The sequence below is a fragment of the Cimex lectularius genome, unplaced genomic scaffold (genome assembly GCF_000648675.2).
Source record: "Cimex lectularius strain Harlan isolate CLEC.00 unplaced genomic scaffold, Clec_2.1 scaffold16, whole genome shotgun sequence".
Classification (NCBI taxonomy): domain Eukaryota; kingdom Metazoa; phylum Arthropoda; class Insecta; order Hemiptera; family Cimicidae; genus Cimex; species Cimex lectularius.
In genome coordinates this window covers 361,409-383,357 of record NW_019392679.1, presented here as the reverse complement: position 1 = coordinate 383,357, position 21,949 = coordinate 361,409, and the positions used below count along the sequence as shown (strand labels likewise).

Below are 21,949 nucleotides of genomic sequence, written 5' to 3'. Positions count from 1 at the left end.
TAAAATTGTTTGGATGGTAACATAAAAAAACCAATCATTACAACAGAAATTAAGAATTATCAAATGAAAAAAGTTAGGAAACTTGCTTCTCTTGTCCACAAGCAGATATTAAAACCAAAATTCCAACATGTTTTCTTGAGTTGTCATTTAAATTATACTTAATCATTAAATCTGTATTTACCGATTGGAGATCGTGAGATGTGGTCTGGTGTGAAAAGGACATCAAAAGGACAGATCTGACAGAGAATTTACTGTCAGCTTGTTTTTTTATTTTTTTGCTTTTTTTATTTATACAGGTATCTTTGCCCATATATTCACATGCCTGTGTAGAAACGAACCCATGGATGCCTACAAAGTACTCAAAGTGATTGTTTTCTGGGTAACACTGTAACTAAGTGAGTATAAATACTTTGAGTGAGCCTAAAATTTGTAGCATGTATAAATTCATTTTTACACATCCTATATTTATTTGTGTAATTTAAACAATATTTATAAATCCCAGGCCCTGAAGATGATCTCAATAAAGATTAAAATGTTGGCACAATAAGAAAATGTTTTCTATACCTACATCTGCATTTCACGATCTCCAAATAATCATTTATTAATGGTCACTAAACACCACATATTTCTATATTTACTATTTCTCAGTTTTGGGGGTTCAACATTGTCTTTTTCATCTCATTTCTCGTGGTCAAAAATTAGTATATTTCAGAGTGGAACTGAAACTGATAAAAAACATTAATTGATTAGGCGTATTAAATGTTTAAAGGTTGTTAAAAAATAATTGTATTAACGATGTGCTCAAAATGGGCATTGATAGTTAATGAACATAAAAAACAAAACAAAAAAAAAAAAAAAAACGGGGGTTAACCGAGATCATCTGTGTCCAATTTTTTTGTTTAGCGGAGAGGTCCTGGGTCATGGATTAGGCTAGAATTTTTTTGAAACAATTGAACTTATTACCCCGATGAAATACGATGAAATATTCATTAAAAGATAACAAAGTAAGCTAAAACCGCTACTTGAAAAGGGATAACACTTCAGCATTAGCATGATCTACATTTACAATGTTTATCAATGATCTAAATTTACAATCAATTATAACAAATATAAGATAAAAACATAATAGATAAAATCACATTTCATAAAACTACTTTAGTAAAAACCCTATTGACAGAAAATATTCAACTTGACGTGTTCCTTCAAACAATCATAGACACATTTTCCAGAAAATTATATTAATATTGAATAGTTTTATTAAATGGATACACATACAAAATATGAATTAAAAATCAAAAACTTAAAATTTACAATTAACATATTAAAACATGAGTACAACTGTAAATAGGGAAGGGAAAGTGTGTATTAAGTAAATACAACAATAAGATTAAGGAGGTACACATTTTAAATTCATTTGTTTCACAACTGAATCAAAGGCTGTTGGAGTTGGCGTTGCTTATGTTTCCACTCGTTCAGATCCTGAAGAATCTTTCTGCCAAAACTTGTATGCACATCTCTAAAAGACACACTGGAAGAAGAATTTCTAAAAGAAATAACAAATATTAAAAAAAAAAAAAAAAAAAGCTAACAGATGTAGAAGAATTACTTTTGCCTATGACTGTCGAGATCTGTTCTCCCCGGAGCTGACCTGATGCTGTGTGACCGTGCATGAGAACTAGACGGGCTCGCTCTGTTAAAAGGATTATGCCTTGTTCTCGGAGGCGGTACGGGTTGGCCCATCTCGCCTTTTGAAAAAGGTACATTGACTGTTTGAAAAGAAAATACATAATATTTCTACTAGGTCGTTTTTATTTTAAAGCTCCGAGGTGAAATAAGTACCTTCCATCTCTTCGAGCTGTCGTTCAAGTTCGGTGACCATCACTTTCATATAGTCGATACTTGCACACGCTAAAGATTTCATCCATTGTTCCATCGACTCTTGTGAGTCGGCATCTAAAACGTAAGTCCTGTTTCCTTGACCGTGGAATACAATTTTAAACCCAAATTGACCCTCACCCTCAGCCAATTCTGAAAATTAAACACATATGTGTGGTGATTAGTGACGTTAATCGATAATTATTCAGAAATTGTGAGATGTGGTCTGGTGTGATGTAGGTTTCAGAAAAACATCGTTTATCGTGCCTACGTTTCGATCTTTATTGAGATCATCACTTCAGGGCCTGGGATTTACAAACATTGTTTACATTTAACAAATACAACATTTAAGATGTGGAAAAGTGAATTTTGAAATGTGAAAATATATTTTGCATTGTATAAATTCACTTTTCCACATCCTAAATGTATTTGTTAAATTTAAGCAATGTTTGTAAATCCCAGGCCCTGAAGATGATCTCAATAAAGATCGAAACGTTGGCACGATAAACAAAATATTTTTCTGAAACCTACATCACACCAGACCACATCTCACGATTTCTGAATAATTATTAAACACATAATTATTTTTCTTACTAATGATTTCTATCTAGTTTATAAAGATTCTATTAAAAAAAAAAATATGATTCTAAAATTAGAGTCACAATATAAAATATAAGATAATCTGACACTGGAGACATTTGACCTTATTATGGCGATGAAAAATTCATTAAAAGATAACACAGTTAGCTAAAACCGCTACTTGAAAAGGGATAACACTTCAACATTACCATGATCTACATTTACTATGTTTATTTATCAATGATCTAAATTTATAATCATTTATACCAAATATAAGATAAAAACATAATAGATAAAATCACATTTCATAAAATTACTTGTGAAAAAAAAACCCTATTGACAGAAAATATTCAACTTGCCATCATGTTCCTTCAAACAAGTATAGACCCGTTTTCCAGATAATCATATTAATATTGAATAGTTTTACTAAATGGATTTGCATACAAAATATGAATTATGATATCATGAAAACTGATTTTTTAATTTAAAAAAAGCCCACTGTTTATGGCAGCTAATCTTGTCTAATAACTCACTATTATGTGTATTTGGTCTGTTCTTAAGTCACAATATATGTATTTCTTTTCTAGATTAAGCTGTTTATATAAACTTTGTGAACTCAATACTTTTTTTTAAAATAACTGGTTAATTTCATTTTATCTTTTCTTATAATTATGCCCACATTACATTGCTTTTAACCCAAATTTGTATTCTGATTTACTGTATTCTTTAAACCAAATTATCTTTAATTCGATTCGCAAAGACTTGTGTTTAGGTTCAAAATGTTAATTTAATAATTCCCTGAAGAAATTGTCAAACATAGATATTTATAGCATCAAACACTCCTATCCTTTTGTTTCCATACCACCATCTCTCATTATTTGCCTGTTTACCTACATTTCTAAAAACAATTATTTTCGATTTGTCTAAATTCACAATTAAGTTCCTTTTTTTTACAGTATCCTTCAAATTGATTATTTTGACCAATAATTTATTCCACCATCCAAGCAGACGTAAATATCATTAAGAAACGACACAAAGGTTAGCAGACACAACACAGAATCTTGTCGCATGCTTGTTTGTTTTGACTTTCTGATACACCAATGATTCCCAAACTGTGCACTGCGGCTCTCTAGGGTTTTACAACATGTTTTATTATTATTTTCATATTTATAAAATTTAAAAAAAAAATCTAAAAACTGAACCCCCGTTTATAAAACCCTAGTGGCCATCCAATTTCAATAAGGAAGTTAACGAGACAGCTGCAATTGTGATTTTATATTATCGCCTCCCAAAAAACAAGTATTCCCTATTATATTTTTGCTATTAGGTGTGTAATTGTTTTTCAAAAGATAATTTTTTCAATTTCACAAGAAAGACAGGAGTTTTGATTATTCATTAAATAAAATTGCAGACAAAACATGAGGTTTAATTATATCAATGCTTTTCTGGATCGAAAATGAATTACTACTATTATCATAAAAAGTTCACGCTGAAAGAGACCATTGTTTTGACTTAGGGCACCGTAGAAATATTCTGATATATTAAGGGCACCGGAAACAGAAAAAGTTTGTGAACCACTGTGATAGACCATCCTTATTCATTACAGATGCATGTGACCCTTGATAATAATTTTTAAGTGTTCTCAGCATTTTGCTTGATAGCCCAGACTAGCTTAACCAAGCTTGTCCGTCAATGCGATCAAATGCTGAAGAAAAATCTACAAAAAACGCAAATGCTTTTCCTCATTTTTGACCAAATTTTATTTTCACAATACGTGCTAGGTAAGTAATTGGTCTATAGTTGAATATTTCCTAAACCCAGCTTAGAATTCTTGTAACCTTCTTGTTCCACCCAGTATGTAAGACTATCTAGTACCATGCTTGTGAATATTTTCCTATTGCATTACTAAATGATAGGCCCTTGTAGTTACTAACATTAAAATTTCTTTTTTATACAATGGGAATATTATTGCTGTCTTAAAGCTATCTGTCATCACAACACCCTTATCAAAAATTATATTATAGAGATCTAAAAGTTTTTGTCTAATTGTCAAATTGTCGGTGTTGCAGTGTGGGGTTCAGAAGATGTCGCAAATGGCTTTTTCCATCGTTACATAATATTATGTGTTTATCAAAAACAAGTTGCTTACGATTATAATATCTGACATTTCCCAAATTCTTTGTTGTTTATATTTTTAAATTTATCAATCATTGTAGAGTGATTTATACTCAGTCTTCTGTTAAATAGGATTAAACTTTGTTAGGAAACAAAGTAAGTAAACAAAAGATTATTTACTGTTTATTTTGACTGTGATAGAGCCTAATTACCTTTAACTAATGTAGAAAGATAATGGATTTAATTTTAAACTAAATAAATTGAGTGGTGTGTTAAATTTGTCCATCAGTGTATATTAATATTGACAACATCCAAAGTTTTATTAAATGAATATGAATGCAGTATACAAAATATGAATTATGAAGACTTGAAAAAAAAAAAAAATAATAATTAGCCAACTGTTTATGACAATAGTAGTAGAGTATAATAAAAATTATACCTGCAACCCCTTTTGCTTAAAAAAACCCAAAAAAACCATAAGCTTACAAACCAACTTTAATGAGTGAACTAAGGACAAGAAACAATTAGAATAGCGGTTTAACTAGGAATCTGCTGACAGATGAAAATTATAACATCTAGTCAGGGTTTGTTGTTACATGTAAAATTTATGCATTCAGCACGATTCCCTCTATTAATTTTTTTTTTAAATTTAATTATATTTTTTAACTGGAAATATCAAAAAGTTATTCGGTTATGAATTAATAAAAGTTGTAAATGATTTAGTTCCCCACAAAGAACTCTATTTTTTATTACTTTATATAACAATTAAAATTTATTGTTTTTGTTTTGTTTACCTATAGTACATCCTTCTAGGATTACAACCCCAGTCGGCTCCTTGTCAGTCTTTTTCTCAAAGTAGAAGAGCAAATTTCCTTTTAGGATGAACCACCTCTTTTGAAAGCCTTTGTTTACCTCGCCCTTTTTCACCAGCCAGCCTTCTTTGTCGATGCAGGTCGGGGAAGTGGCAAAAGCCGCCAGATTCTTCTCATTGATCTTCATCACTGGACACAGGAGATACATTTATGTACAATCATATAACTACATGCACGTTCATGTTAAAACATTTTTTTAAAAAAATAATGCCCTGATCTTTGGTGTATAATGACAATAATTTTTTTTTTTTTAAATTTCACATTTTCTAACTAAGCCACTGCAATTCTTTATAAGAAATTGAATTTTCATGTGTATTCTGTGTTGTACATATACAATATATATACAATACAATTACACTGATGTACAAATTTAATGCACCACTCAATTTATTTAGTTTAAAATTAAATCTTTTCTACATTAGTTACACGTAATTATGAGATATCATAGTCAAAATAAACAGTAAATAATGCTTTGGTTTTCCTTTGTTGATTTCATTTAATATAATTCTTATTTGACAATTAATTAAGGTTTTTAGTTAAGATGAAAAAAGTTAATGGCACGAGAGGGATTCGAACCCACGACCTTCGGCTAGATACGCCGCTGCTCTACCACCTGAGCTATCGTGACCTCAACTAAAAGACCTCACTTTTTCATCTCTACTAAAAACCTTAATTAATTGTCATGTATTAATTGGTCAAGCGGACCATGAAAGTAGTGAAATAATTCTTATTTTTAAACGTTCTTTCAATGGCTCCAGTCAGGCATTTGAGTGTCAGGGACATAACATTACTAGAGAAAGGATTCAACCAGCATGAAGTCGCCAGAAGACTAAGTGTAAATCACTCTACAAGAGGTGTTTGGCGCTACAGAGAAACATGACTTCACACTAGAAGGCCAGGACAGGGTGTCCTATGCCTACAGACAAGAGAGATAATAGATTCATCTGTCATCAGGCTCTATGAAACTGCAACATTTTGGGAAATGTTGTAAGAAATCTAATGACAAGTCCAAAATATTTCGATTTTCTCCAGGATTGTAAGAAGAAGGCTCAATTACCTGGCCTCAGAGCCTAGCACCCGGCTCGTGGACCTCTTCTTGCCACAGCTCAGAAAATGACCAGGCTTCAATTCACACAGGAACATATGAATTGGACATTGAAGATTGGGGACGAGTTCTTTTTACAGATGAGGTGAGAGTTAGTCTTCCCCAGAAGGGTTCTCAGGGGATAATTGAATGTTCTGGGCGTGGCATTTCCTTGGATACCAACACATCCTGCGCACTCCTTGTTGTGCGAGGAAGTTCTGTAATTTCGCAGAGGTTCTTACAACACATAATCAAACAACATGTCCATTTGCCCCCCCCCCCCCACATCGGTGAGAGATTCTTGCTAATGCAGGATAATGCCAAGCCCCATCATGTATTGTTGATAACTACCTGAATAAGGTTGGAATTGAGGACTTGGTGTGGCCAGCTCTAAGTTCAGATTTGAACGCAATCAAACACATTTGGGACCAACTTAAGTGACGAGTATGACGAGGAAACCTATGTCCTAACACCCTAGAAGTGTGAAAAAGCTGTTCACGATGAAATGGAAAGAATCACTCAGCATTTTATCAGAAATTTTTTCCAAGAAACGCAAAGGCGTTTAATGGGCGTGATTTGTGCCAGAGGTGAAATTACTCATTAATAAATGGGACAAAAAACTTTTTTTTACGTTTTTATCAGTTTTTAATTTTTAAAAAAATCAATAATTGTTTTTTAGAGTTATGTAGTGAACATTTTCTTTTTAAATGTCTTATTTGTACAACCAAACCTATTTTTGGTATGCAAAATATGAAACACCTAAATACATTTAAAGTTAAGGGTGGTGCATTTATTTTGTCCATCAGAGTATTTTCAATTGTAGAATAGGCCATTCTACCCAATGAATAACTGTCAGTTAAAGGCCAGCCGCTCAATTTACCGGTGGTACAACTCCTTGGGTTTTGATTAAAAATATTATTCTTTCAATTTTTACATTTACCAATGCATGAAGTTATTTTTTCTCCCCATTAAACAAGTGGGAATTTAAAGGAGCAAGGTCAGGTAAAAGTTCATTTGATCTGCTTCATAAAGTCTTTTATTTGAATATAAAGAAACTTGTGTCTTGGCATTTCTTCTTGCAAGTTCAAGTTGGGTGTATAAATTGTATTGTATCTTGAAAGTCTCAGAACTGCAGGAAAACACATAGGAGCCACTTCTCTTGGGTGTGAGACTTGCCTTACCAAAGTCTCACTTGGTATACTATATACGGTACAGTATCTCGAATTCACAAAAGATGTGCTGAGGTCTCTGGTTTCACTTGGCACAATTGACATCATTCTGTCACTGCTGTGCCCATTTTCTTTAGACGATAGTTCAGAGGGCAGTGGCCGGATACCTGATGCTTTTATTAAGTGCTTGAGTTTCTTTTCCTTTTACATACATCTTCATGCCCTTGTTGTGTTTTCCTAAGCTCTTATGTAATTTAGGCACTTCCATGCTGAACCGGTATCGGGTAACTTATTGGGTCCATCTTCATACATATATTTGTTAAACTACTCAAATGCATTTTGGCATTGCACCATCTCCAGTGAGGAAAACTGCACCTTCCAGCATCACCACTAGTTTGGAGCTAAAAGCTTGGAGCTTTAGTGCCTTTATAGCTGCCTAACTGTCTGAAAATAAAAATGTGCACCTTTAACGTTCTTCTTTATCTACTACTGGGCACAGAGAAATTGCATGAACCTCAGTTTGGAAGATGGAGCCAGTTCAGGGTTTTTTGCTAGGATGTAGCCTTTACCCGTTCCATCTTTGATATATGTAATAATATAGTGTACCATATTAAGGGTTCCTCCCTGAAACTTGGTTAAACTCGTTAAAGTCTGTCTAAATTGAGCTTTTCTCTCTGTTATCCTGGGGTTTATTCCCCAATTTTTGCTACGTAATATCTCAACAAAATAACTACAGCATCTAACATCGCTTGCTTTGGGGTATCACAAGGCAGTATACTTGTACCATTTATATTCAATGTTTACAAATGGGATTTTCAGAGTCCAACAACCTTGTATTGTGAGATTTCCTCAGAGGATCTGCAATGTGTCTGCTTGTTTCGGAATGCCTATCCTCGATGGGTTGGTTTGACAGAAGCATTTCAGCACTTCACCAGGTTTGTCCAGGTGTCTGTTATTTTTCTAAGTCGAGTCCTACAAATTAACATGTAGTCTGATTGTGTCTGACTGTTTTAGTTTGTATATGATTTTGTCTGAAAAGGTCACCAATGAAGATGGCAAACTATCCAACACACCTGACCGACAAACCCAGTGAGGGCAGGTTGACTAAAATAATCATTAATGTCCAAATTACACCCTGCAAATCGCACAAAGCAATCTCATAATTTTTGCAATGTTTATATATTATACTTGGGTATTGAATAAGCGTGAGACATGTTTCTAGGCGACTTGCCAGTGCTTTTAAGTGAAAATTCACTCTAGGTTTTTTTTTTACTTTACACGATTTTTTATTGAAGTCTGCAGGGTGAATTTGCAGTTTGATCGTTACCGATCATCCTGATCTGTCTTTCCTCATTGTTTTAGTCTGTCAGAAATGTTCCCTTATTGATTCACATTTGGCTGTAAAAATTTTGTTAAGTTGACATGTGATTTTAGCAGAACAACGCAATCATTAAGCTTTACAGCTAACCATCACCCTAAACCTTGCGCCTTCTGAAAGCAAAATATTACAACAATTTCATATTGTCATTTCGTTTAATTAAAGGAATGAGAAAACGAATACTAAACTGAAAATAAAATAAAAATATTAGTAATGTACTAAAATAACAATTGCTATTGTTAGTATAGCTTTAATAATAGGACAGAATAGAAGCAAATTCAATTACTAAGTAAAATCGTAAATGGGATTTTCACAAACACTTTACATATCTGAAAAAAAGTTTAAATGTTGAAATACCTTAAAGTTTACAATTTCAGGCCTGGATTTGTCATAGAATAAAACTTCCTGGCATCTCTGAAAAAAGGTGCACGTCAGCATTTAATCATCACAGTTGACTTACATAGTTTATCAAAAATATAACTGGAATATTAATTTACTAGTAACGTGTTAAAACATAAAAATAACCAACTGTCAACGCTATCAAATAGATATGGAATAGCGGATCCCTCTGCCGACCTTACTACACCACCTACACAATATTCTAATGACATCAATAAATGGGAATAATGAAAAATAGATCAATTGCATTAAATAAACGTTATACTATTCTAAATATTTAATAAAACTTATTTAAAACACTTGTAATTTCATAATTTGTCATAATTTATGATGAAGGAAAATACTTCTGTACATCATTGTGTTTTCTACTTGTCATTTATTCTCTCTTGGACATTTTGTTAATTTGTTTAGTATGTAAATATTTCTTATACCTATCTCAAAAAATAAATATATAAAAACCAAAAATCTTGCTTTTTTTATGTTTATCTTTTGTTTTGAACTTGCGATGTATGATATTGTACCAAGGTAAGGTAAGGTCTGATGGGTTATGACTTGTTTGATCATCTCCAATCATCCTGATCTGTCTAAAAAATATAAATGTTCGAATCAAATGATATTCAGTTATATATTTTTTTAAATTAGTAAAATTTTTGCTGTTTATTTTATAATTTTATTAACCATCCCTAAACTTTTTCATATTTCTTGCTATTCTACTAATATGAAAAGGATATTGTAACTGTTTATTCTAGTAAATAAATAATTATTTTAATGAATTTTGTAATGCCTCAGTGTGTACTGTTTTTTCTTTTTTTTTATTTACCATCCCTAGACTTTTTCATATTTCTTGCTATTCTACTAATATGAAAAGGATATTGTAACTATTTATTCTAATAAATAAATAATTATTTCAATGAATTTTGTTAAGCTTCAGTTTTTACTATTTACTTTTGTAATTTTATTAACCATCCCTAGACTTTTGCATATTTCTTGCTATTCTACTAATATGAAAAGGATATTGTAACTATTTATTCTAATAAATAAATAATTATTTTAATGAATTTTGTAATGCCTCAGTTTTTGCTGTTTATTTTATAATTTTATTAACCATCCCTAGACTTTTTCATATTTCTTGCTATTCTACTAATATGAAAAGGATATTGTAACTATTTATTCTAATAAATAAATAATTATTGCAATGAATTTTTTAAGCTTCAGTTTTTACTATTTACTTTTGTAATTTTATTAACCATCCCTAGACTTTTGCATATTTCTTGCTATTCTACTAATATGAAAAGGATATTGTAACTATTTATTCTAATAAATAAATAATTATTTTAATGAATTTTGTAATGCCTCAGTTTTTGCTGTTTATTTTATAATTTTATTAACCATCCCTAGACTTTTTCATATTTCTTGCTATTCTACTAATATGAAAAGGATATTGTAACTATTTATTCTAATAAATAAATAATTATTGCAATGAATTTTTTAAGCTTCAGTTTTTACTGTTTACTTTTATAATTTTATTAACCATCCCTAGACTTTTTCATATTTCTTGCTATTCTACTAATATGAAAAGGATATTGTAACTATTTATTCTAATAAATAAATAATTATTGCAATGAATTTTTTAAGCTTCAGTTTTTACTGTTTACTTTTGTAATTTTATTAACCATCCCTAGACTTTTGCATATTTCTTGCTATTCTACTAATATGAAAAGGATATTGTAACTATTTATTCTAATAAATAAATAATTATTTAATGAATTTTGTAATGCCTCAGTTTTTGCTGTTTATTTTATAATTTTATTAACCATCCCTAAACTTTTTCATATTTCTTACTATTCTACTAATGAAGAAAAAAAGAAAAGGCTATTGTATCTTTGTATTCTAATAAATAAATATTTTAATGAATTTTGTAAAACCTCTGTAAGTAGAACAATCCAAAAAAGTTTTGGTTTAATTGTTTTTTTTACATCTGTAAATTATTAATAAACTTATTATTATTCTCTTTTTATTTTAATTAATTGTTCAATTATTTTAATGTAAAGTGAGGCTGAGATGAAAAATTAGTGTCACGAGTAAAACTCAGCAAAACTTGAACCCACATCTGGATAGGGCCCCAGAGCCTCCAACTCACTTTGCATAAAAATAGTTAATCAATTAATTAAGAATAAAAATATATTTTTGTTAAGATGACTAAAAAAAAAAAATATAATTATTCTCTTTCTTGATTTGTATTATTTGTAAATTTCTTGTTATTAGGCTGATTGTATCATGCATTGGTCCATCTGTTGCTATAAGAACTGTACATCTTATCTTGAAATTAAATAAATATTCATTCAAATAATTTAATGATCGTTAAATGAGGTTGTTAATGATCATGTTCTTTCTCATTAGCTACGAAGAGATGATTTTTTTCATATAATCATGGAGTAGAAGACAAGCCAGCATGTAACATACTTATTAAAGTATGTATATATTTAAAAAATATATGATGTTTGTGTGTTAAGGATGAAACTACAGTTGGAATAAACCAAAAGGAACGTCATTTGAATCAAAATTGGTTAGGAAATTTTAGACCGCATCCCCACCAGCGTCTGTTCCAGGTTAGAGCTTGAGCTTGGGAGTGGGACGATCCGTTCGTCCGTTCGTCGGCCAGACGAGCAACGATCCCCGGTACATAGACATGTCCTGTTCCAAGCTGACAAACCTTTTACGGCACGCCAGCCGTACTGAACCAGCGTTCCTCGCCTCAAACAGGAAATGTAAGTGCATTTAATTAATAATTAATTAATTATTTAATTAATCTCGTATCTCGTTTGCCGTTGGCGAAACGATACAGGAGCCGGGTTGCTCCACGAGATGTGCTTTGTTTGGAAGGCTTCGTACATTCAAAACCCAAGAAACAACTTAATTATTATTACGAAATTAAATTATTAAAATACTTTAAAACCGCATCTTGTAAAAAGCAGATAAATGCTACATTATATATATAAATTAAAAAAAGTAACCACATCTTCATGCTGAAACATGAATTTTAGCGCTTTTTTGATGTAAGTACAGTTACTATTTAATTATAAATACTCAATAAACCTAGTTTAGGTTTGGAACTATTAGAATTTCAACTGAAAATTATTTAAAAAACGGGTTTTAAATCGTTATAATTGGCTCAATCAACTCTGTATGCCAACATCCTGAGCCTTTTTAAAATAAAAATATTCTAGTCATTCTTACAAACTATTCTTGTATTAGGGCTAAATTTTCAAATTTAATCCTTTAACTTAACGTGTGTGAAATATTTTTCAGTTTTATTATAAAACAACATGACTTGTAAAAAATAAAACACAGCTGAAAGTGACAAAATTTGCCAGACTTTCTAGGTTGATTGGAGTCCATTTTGCCTTTATTTATTTAATTTTTAATTAAATTGAATTTTGGTCAAATTTATTTTTTAATTTTTAAGAGAATGTGTATGCTAGGTAAAGAAATAAACCTATGGAGTTGAAAAGGTACAGATAAGATTCCTAAAAGCCTTAGTTAAGGCTTAATTGATCAGGATGGTTAAAAAACTGTGAATCCGCCAGAATTAGTATAGAAACAGAAGGTAGCCTTATCAGATCCGATTGATGGGGGGGGTAGTTTTGCAGGGTGGAAAGCTAGGCCCACTCCTTTTCTCATATTTTGTATAATTAAATAAGGTTTCATTAAAGGTATAATTAAATTCTTTCCCATGGTACAGAAGGCATTAGAGTTAATAATATGGTAGACACAAGCTGGTGTTGTAGATATAACAGCCTATATACGGATGGATGCCTAATTTCATAGTTGTGAATTTCATAAATTGGGATTAGTTACGCTGAAAAGATTTCTACGCTACAATTTTATTCATTTGGGAGTTGCTTTTTTTCATCTTCTGGAAAATTCAGAAAAGCAGCGGAACAGTTTGTCACAAAGAGTATTGTTACAAACCCTTGAGTTTTAAATGTACTTGATTTCTATAAATCTGAAAAATCGGACGGTCGGTTCAAAACAATGTTCGTTCGGTTCTGCTGTATGGGGGAGAAGTCTGGGCTTCCTGTTATGCAGATGAAGTTGAAAAGGTACAGCTAAGATTCCTAAAAACCAAAAAACTGTGGTAGTGCCTATGAATGGAGACTGGTTTCATACCCTTAAAAGTCACTATTTTTGTCCAAATGCTAAAGTTCTGTGGGTGCTGCTCTCCTCCCTCCCTGATGAATCTCTCCAGAAACATTGTTACAATAGTCGGGTCTTTGTCTTCTATGTGGAAGACAAAGATATTCAATTTAATTAGGCACAAGTATTGAAAAAAAAATTTCTATAGATGATTGGTACTCAGCATATCAGGGAATCACTAAGTGTGGAACTCATTATACAAAAAAAAAAAAAAAAAAGATCAGGTTTAATTATAAAATTTGCAAGTAACTCATAAAGTATATACATAGATCTGGCAGTTACTTCCAGTTCGAATTCTCACTTCCGAAACATTAATAATTTTGGTGGTTCAGTTACATTTCTCGAATGCTGTAAAGATCTTAAATTAATTAGGATGTTCAGACAATTACAGCTATCCAGTGATCGACACCCAGCCCTGCATTTAAATGGGCAAAAGTTCTCAAATTCTTCTCAGATGGTCTTTGCCCCCTTGTTTTAACAGAGAAAAGGAGGCCTCATTTTCTGTTGTACTGTACTTTTTACAAATCAACTCGAGAAAAGTATTTCAAGGCAATTCTAGTCTTGAAAATTGGAAACTCAACTCTAGACTAATTTACACATCAGAAAACCAATAAAAAATAGTGATTCCATTCAGAAAAGACAAAATGTGCTCAAATTGCTCGAAATCTAAAATGTGCTCACTATAATTGAATTAAATATATTAGGCTTTTGTTAATTCGTCTCCACAGTTTAATCTTCTTTATGTAGTATAAAGCTCATGTTATTTTATACAAATTTCTCTCATAGTCAACTTGACAGATACATTCTCATTATTGTATGAACGTTGCTTGTCTCTAGGGGGGGGGGGAGATAAATTGTAAATTGTAACTGTTTATCAATTTATACTCAAACTATGTACCTGACTAGTTTTTGTACAAGAATCAAATTATTAAACAAAATAAAATAAAGATTATTAAGGTAAGATTTTTATATGCCAGTAAGTCTTTTGACTGACAGGCTGTGTATAAATGATTTAAAACATTATTAAGGAAATCCTTTCCTTTTAAATACAATGTGTATTTTTAAACATCTTGAAAACTGACATCAACATTGAGATAATTAATTCTACTTGTCTATTTGTAAACTTTTTAATTTGTTTTGTTGTTAACAATCGAATTGGTGCAGTTATTTCACATTTTAAAATATAGTGGTTTTTACAATTTGTCTTATCCCGTTTTACCCACCTAGCAAATTGAAGGTAGAAGGTGAACAATGCGCAAATGGTGGTACAATAAACCTAAAAAACTAGATAGGCGTTGGTCCATAATGTGATATAAAAAAAAACCTATTTACTAACTACTACAACTGCGAATCATCGATTGAATCATCAAATCGATTGAATTTGATGAAGTGGGAGAACAAAAAAAAAGTTTTTACAAAAATAGAATTTGTACTAAAGGTCTAAACATAAAAATTTCAATCCTTAAAAGTTTACCTAGGATGGACCTTAACTTTACAATTCCAGCCTGAAAAATTATCTTTTTGGAAAAATGCTAAATTGATTGTGTTATAAAGTTCTGGAGTTTTTTTGGGGAAAAAATACAATTGTTTACCTTTTAATAAGCAGTTTCAGGTCTATGTGATTCTTTCTCAAGGCAAGATTTCTATAAAAATAAAAACAATTCAGAACTGTCCAACAAAATAATATGGATACATTTACAGGTTTAATGTTTAAATTGCACTGTTTTTGCGATAAAATTATAATCAGTTTCAGTTCAATGAGGATTTGATTTTAATTAAATTTTGAAATTGTTTGTTGAAAATGTTTAAAACAATAACCTTTGAATGGGTTTTTATATTATTTTTGTTTACAGTAGTTCTAACCGACAAAATACAAGAGTGTCATATCCTTATCCCTTGTTTTGATTTGCTTACAAATATTTACTTAATAATTTTTTTCCTTTATTTTAAGTGTATCCGTCTGGGTTTTTTTCCTCCATTTGAAAACATCTCAATGAATTATAAAAAAATAAATACAAACACAAATATGATAAAGAAGAGCTTATATATTAATTGTATTGCAGGATTCTGTAGAAAACATTTTAATATTTTTTATTCTTGTTTAAAATTTTTCTCAAGCTAGTTATCAACTCTTGTAATTTAGAAAACAGTTTAATTGGACAATATTCAGAGTATTGTGTGATAAAAATAAATAAAACAACTTCTAGAGGTGAGCAATTTTTCCAAAATGATTTTTGAAATAATTTTATATTTAATAATTCAATGAATTTTCATATTATTATGTTGTGTAAGTGTTTGTTGTCTTTTAAATCATTGAACCATAATGTGTATGATAATTCTAGTATCTAATGGAAAGATATCCCCCTTTTAAATACAAAATAATTTGATTGAGCAAGTAATATTAGTATTTCTTTTGTAAAAAAAGTAGATTAATGATAGTCTTAAAGGTTAAATACTATTTATAAATACCTAAATAATACAAAAAATTTAAATGCTTAATTCCATTAAAGTATGGTAAAAATTATGTATTAAAAATATAAACATAAAAATAAAAATAATTATGTATTAAAAAAAATCATGTCTTTATAAATTGACATAGCTGTTACTTGGCTTTATTGTGAAGAATTAATAAAGATTTCATGTTAACCATGAAATGTTAATAACCAAATATAAAAAAAAGTTACTTTGATTAACATTTATCTAAACATGAATGAAGCAGGAATTAAATCAATTTATCCCATAAGTAAAAAATACAGAACTTCGAAGCAAAAACAAAGTATATGTGCCTCACTTTCAACTTGGATCATTTAGATCCACAGATGATTATGCTTAAACGTGTGCAACTGTGAGTCTTTTCCTCCAGGGAAATGAGGCTCCCTACCAGTCGATAAGATAACTTTTTGTTCTACCAGGCGTCATTGTGTGGGTCGAGTTATTCAAGACTGATGTGATAAAACATTTACCACACACATTTCAATTCTTTAGCTGTTTACATTTATCTAGATAAAGCTTAGATAACGTTTAATCCTATGTTGAACCCGTTTTGTTTTCTTTGCGTGTTGAGCATTTTATTTTGGAACGTTGCAAACACTCACTTTGTATTGTGACATGTTTGTATGATGTTATGTTAATTTTATTCTAATTTACGGCTGTTAATTTGTTTTTAAAAACCAGCAATTAGCACTGTGTCTCATTATATCCTCAAGAGCTAACCTTCTAATCTATTACACTAGCATTCCATTAAAAAAAAAAAAAATTAATTAATTATCCTACAACAAATTAATGGAATATGTGAAATGTTGAATATTAAAAAACGTATAATTTGCTTTTAAAAAGTTCAGTATATTTTTATATCTAGATTTAAGGGGGCAAAAGATAATGAAAGGTTATTCAAAATTTTTTTTAAGGTAAGGTGATAAATTAAGGCACTTCTATTATTCAAAAATTTGCTTATCTATTTATGATGTATTCAGCTATTTAATCTGTTTTACACGGATCGTGTGTGTTTTTCAGTTTGAATTGATTGACTTTTGGATCAGATATTCACAGGTCATGGTCAGACATGAATTGAATATAGATATTTAAAAAGAAAAAATGTGTATTTTCATTTCATAAAATGGTAGATAAAAGATAATATAAAAATCAATGTTTTTTATATTTAATGAGATGATATTTAACGATAATTTCTTTGTGAATTTTTTATGTGCTTCTTAAATGATAAATATTATATAATTTAGTGCCTTTTTTCTTTACTATTTATAGGTTGTATTTTTATATATATTATACATGTATCGTATGGTGTGTATGGTGTTTTAAAGTAGATTTTTCTATTAAAGTTTATTTTAAAGTTTCAGCTGTAGTTTGTTACAGTCAAATGTAATGTCATTTAAAATACACCTTTTTGTTCGTCATCTCAGTCCTCCCAGCGTTGGCTATGATTATTTTCCACTGTTCTTTACTTTCAGCAAGTCTGAACAATCCAGCTTTATGTTTGTCCACTTTCTTATGTTTTATAACCAAGACATTTTTTTCCGACCTATTCCTCTTTCTCTAAATTTTTTCTTTAATCAGCTGAGGAATTCTGTATTGTGGACCTGTAAGATTATGTTCTAAATAGGCCATCTTTCTGTTTTTACTGAGTACTGATTTATAAGCTCAAATCTGCACATGCATGTGTACGGAATTGAACCTATAACTTCTTGCAATCCACCAGCAATTCCAGCATTTGTAATTTAGAGCTGGATCGCGGTGGTTAAGCCTGGAGGTAGGGATGTCCTGGCCTTAGTTGCCTTGTCCTACTTTTTGTTACCCTCTTGCAGAGTTGGGCAAAATATAACTAATTCAATCATGATTAAGAATTTTGATTGAAGTTTAATCATGAATGAATTAGTCATTAGTAAATTAATCATTATATGATTTAATCATGATTAATTCAATCATGAGGTATGACTAAATCATACAATGATTAATTTACTCGTGACTAATTCAATCATGATTAAACTTCAATCAAAATTCTTAATCATGATTGAATTAGTTTGATTTTGCCCAACTCTGGCTACAATGACCAACTTACCAAAATCCAACTGACTTTGGATAAAAATTTTGAGATGAGAGTCGTGCTCAAGGCCACTTCAAAAAGTGTTATCATAAACGAAAACTAAAGTTATATAATTATTCTACATGTCTGTTTTATTACAATCAAGACCCCTAGATGGTGTATTTTCCAAATAATGTAGAAATCTCTCCTTTTAAGTGGAATAAATTTTAATTCAAAGAAATATTTTTTCCATTGATCGGTTTAAACATATTTACTTTTCAAAGCGTAGCTTGTTCTAGGATTATTTTATTTTATTGTATTATTATTATTATTATCATTATTTTTTGGCTTTTCATAACGACGGAGTTTTACTTATAATTGGAAGATTGATTTTTGTTAAAGAAGGTGTTGAAGAATTTTCGTTTTGATGAAATAAATTTCTGTTAGAAATTTTTTTAAAAATGAAGTGTATTTTTCATTTTTTGAGCACCCATTTGAACATGATTTATCGAAATTTAGTCATGACTAACTATATTGTGACTAAATTAGTCATGCCTCGTATTTAATTACTAGTCATGGCTAATTTAGCCATCAAACACATATGTCGACTAATGACTAAATTTGTCACTTGCTATGACTTACAGACTTATAGACACTATCAATCACGACTAACGGACTGAGTGATCAATCATTAATCATTAGACAAGACTAATTTTTGCCCAACACTGCCCTCTGGGTACCTAAATTTACCTAAACACTCATGTTGATGGTGTCCCTCCAACAAGAGTACAAGAGGGTTGATGGAGAATCTGTCATGAACAGCAGTAATCGCTTGAAGGGAGTAGGTGCAGACTAGGTCCTAGTCCTAGACATAGTCTTCCTGTATTTAAAATTAGATAAGAGGCTTCTTTCAGTATTTGCTCTGAAGTACGCATTCATTTATTTGAAATTTGCTCCAGGATATTCTTAGTATTGTTTGGTGGAATCACATTTCAAATGATTCTATTCTATTCATGATATGTATCTTCCAAGTCTAAGCTTTCGCTCCACGCAATAGAATAGAGATAAAAGATAGTTTTACCTTTTTTAGATGGCACTGACAATAGGATTGAAGCAAAGAATCCTGTTGTGGAGATGGATGGTGACGAGATGACCCGTATTATTTGGGCCAACATTAAGGAAAATCTCATTTTCCCCTATGTGAAGGTATAATATTAACTTGGGTATTTTCCCTTTGGTTTTCAACAGGGTAATTTTGTGTGATTTGCAGCTTGATTGTAAATACTATGATCTCGGACTGCCTCATAGGGACGCGACTAACGACCAGGTCACAGTCGATGCTGCCAATGCAGTCAAGCAGTACAATGTTGGCATTAAGTGCGCCACAATCACACCAGATGAGGCTAGAGTTGAAGGTAATGAAAATATTTTATTAATATAAAATATTGTATTATGATTAAAAAAAAATTGCTTCACCTTCATGTTTATTTCAGAATTCAAGTTGAAAAAGATGTGGCTTTCACCAAATGGTACAATTAGGAACATCCTTGGTGGTACCGTATTTCGAGAACCAATTCTGTGTAAGAACATTCCTAGATTGGTGCCTGGCTGGACCGAGGCGATAATAATTGGAAGGCACGCTCATGGCGACCAATACAAAGCTACTGATTTTGTTGTTAAAGGACCCGGAAAGGTAAATTTTCTGTCGCCATGTAAATAACAAAAATTACTTACATGACTCACATTCTTAGGTTGAATTAGTGTACACGAGCACATCAGGACAGGTTGAAACGATGAAAGTGTTTGACTTCAAAGGTCCTGGCGTCGCCCTAGCGATGTACAATCTTGACGACTCCATCGCTTCCTTTGCCCATTCCAGCTTCCAGGTCCGTCGCATATTTCCCAGATATTTCAACTTTTAATCATATCTTCAATTTTATCAGGTAGCCCTTCAGAAAAAGTGGCCTCTTTACCTATCAACCAAAAATACAATCTTGAAAAAATACGACGGCAGGTTTAAGGACATATTCCAGGAAATTTATGAAAAGTATATTCTTTTGAACATTATTTATATCAATTAGAGTTGATATTAATTTTTTTAATAATCAGGGATTATAAGTCTGAATTCGAGAAAAACAAGATTTGGTATGAGCATAGGCTCATTGACGATATGGTGGCACAGGCGCTCAAGTCTAAAGGTGGATTCGTATGGTCCTGCAAGAACTACGATGGTGACGTCCAGTCTGACATAGTTGCTCAAGGATATGGTAAAAATTGAAATAATGTAATAATTATACATTTGCTTATTATTTTCTTTTAAATAGGTTCATTGGGTCTCATGACATCAGTCCTGATGTGCCCTGATGGCAAGACACTTGAAGCAGAAGCGGCCCATGGAACTGTTACAAGGCATTATAGGTGAATATTAAATTTATGCCTAGATAATTTTTGGCTTAGAACTTCGCTTATGATTTCTTATCACTGTTTTTGGAACATCCGTGGCAAGTATTACTTATAACAAATATCCAATTAAATTTTAGGATGCACCAAAAGGGGCAACCGACATCGACTAACCCCATAGCTTCAATTTTTGCCTGGACAAGAGGTCTGATGCACCGGGCGAAACTTGACAATACGCCCGAACTTGCAAAATTTGCCGAACGCCTCGAGCAAGCATGTGTCGAGTGTGTCGAGGGTGGGAAGATGACAAAAGACTTGGCTGGCTGTATACACGGGCTTGCCAACGTTAAGGAGGGAATGTATCTCAACACAGAAGATTTCCTCACGGCGATCAAGGAGAAGCTTGCAAGCAAACTTGGGTAAATATTCAATCGATAAAAATACATCAAAAATCTCATTACAAACGAGCCTTCGAATTGAAATATTTATTGTTCCTCTCAGTACAAATGTGATATTTAACATAATGCACACCTAATAAATGGATTATACAAAAAAAAAATATATTTTAGATAAATTGTGCCATACCGTCAAATTCTACAATGTTAACCACTAATCACACTTTTACAATGTAATATGTGATCATTTAGGTCTACGATCAAATTCAACAAAATTAGTTTTATATAAATGTAGATCAGCTGTTATTTTCCACATCAAATATTTAAAAAGACACCATGGAATTTGAAATAATCATTGGAAAAAATAAAGAAATTGAATTTATTTGTTATTTCTATACCTCTTTTTTCCTCTTCCTACTTATTTATTCTTGTTCTAGGTTGGTATTTTCTTTATTATTCGAAACTTTTTATCTTGACAATAACATTATTCTGTGTCTAAACAATAAACTCTTGCTTGTTACACATGAGAAGTGCCATGACTATAACATCGATCTGTATCACTTCTTTATTGATTTCAATCTAGCACATGACTGTCTGTCCAGGCAGAAGATTTATGAGATTTTAGAAGAGTATTGTACCTTAGTATACTAATTAACTTTGTAAAGATGTGCCTAAAGCCCACCATACACCTACGATCAAATCGTGCACACACATTGTACAACAGGCTGTTGTGCAAACAAGGTCCCCCATACATTGTACGCATTTTTTTGCTCCAGTTACTTTTATCTTGTTTTAATGGTAGTGCTCTAGTACAGTTGTGCAATGCCACGCGTTGTGCAATTAATTTCAAACAGTTTTGAGTTTCTGTAACTAGTTGCACAACACCTCAAACAACACCATACATTATAAAATTGTTTGCACAACAGCCTCAGTTATGCAATTTGTTCGT

At 31.3% G+C, this 21,949-nt stretch overlaps 2 protein-coding genes across 3 annotated transcripts; one reads left to right on the top strand and one right to left on the bottom strand.

Annotated features, from left to right (window-relative positions):
• Window positions 1-1,233: 1,233 nt before the first annotated feature.
• LOC106661439 (sesquipedalian-1-like) lies at window positions 1,234-9,637 on the bottom strand. 2 transcript variants are annotated; one of them, XM_014384832.2, is made up of 5 exons: window positions 9,430-9,637; window positions 5,364-5,570; window positions 1,840-2,028; window positions 1,607-1,766; window positions 1,234-1,543 (listed from the first exon to the last, which is right to left on the bottom strand). In XM_014384832.2, the coding sequence occupies exons 2-5, from the start codon at window positions 5,566-5,568 to the stop codon at window positions 1,420-1,422; spliced, it is 678 nt and encodes a 225-aa protein (XP_014240318.1). In that variant the 5' UTR covers window positions 5,569-5,570; window positions 9,430-9,637; the 3' UTR covers window positions 1,234-1,419. The 2 variants fall into 2 exon arrangements, with proteins under 2 accessions (XP_014240318.1, XP_014240320.1); XM_014384834.2 differs by having other exon boundaries at window positions 1,607-1,745.
• A 2,460-nt stretch (window positions 9,638-12,097) lies between these two features.
• LOC106661438 (isocitrate dehydrogenase [NADP] cytoplasmic-like) lies at window positions 12,098-21,260 on the top strand. Its single transcript, XM_024225571.1, has 9 exons — window positions 12,098-12,239; window positions 19,296-19,411; window positions 19,476-19,620; window positions 19,699-19,898; window positions 19,957-20,091; window positions 20,149-20,252; window positions 20,315-20,472; window positions 20,530-20,623; window positions 20,746-21,260. The coding sequence occupies exons 1-9, from the start codon at window positions 12,161-12,163 to the stop codon at window positions 21,026-21,028; spliced, it is 1,314 nt and encodes a 437-aa protein (XP_024081339.1). The 5' UTR covers window positions 12,098-12,160; the 3' UTR covers window positions 21,029-21,260.
• Window positions 21,261-21,949: the final 689 nt, after the last annotated feature.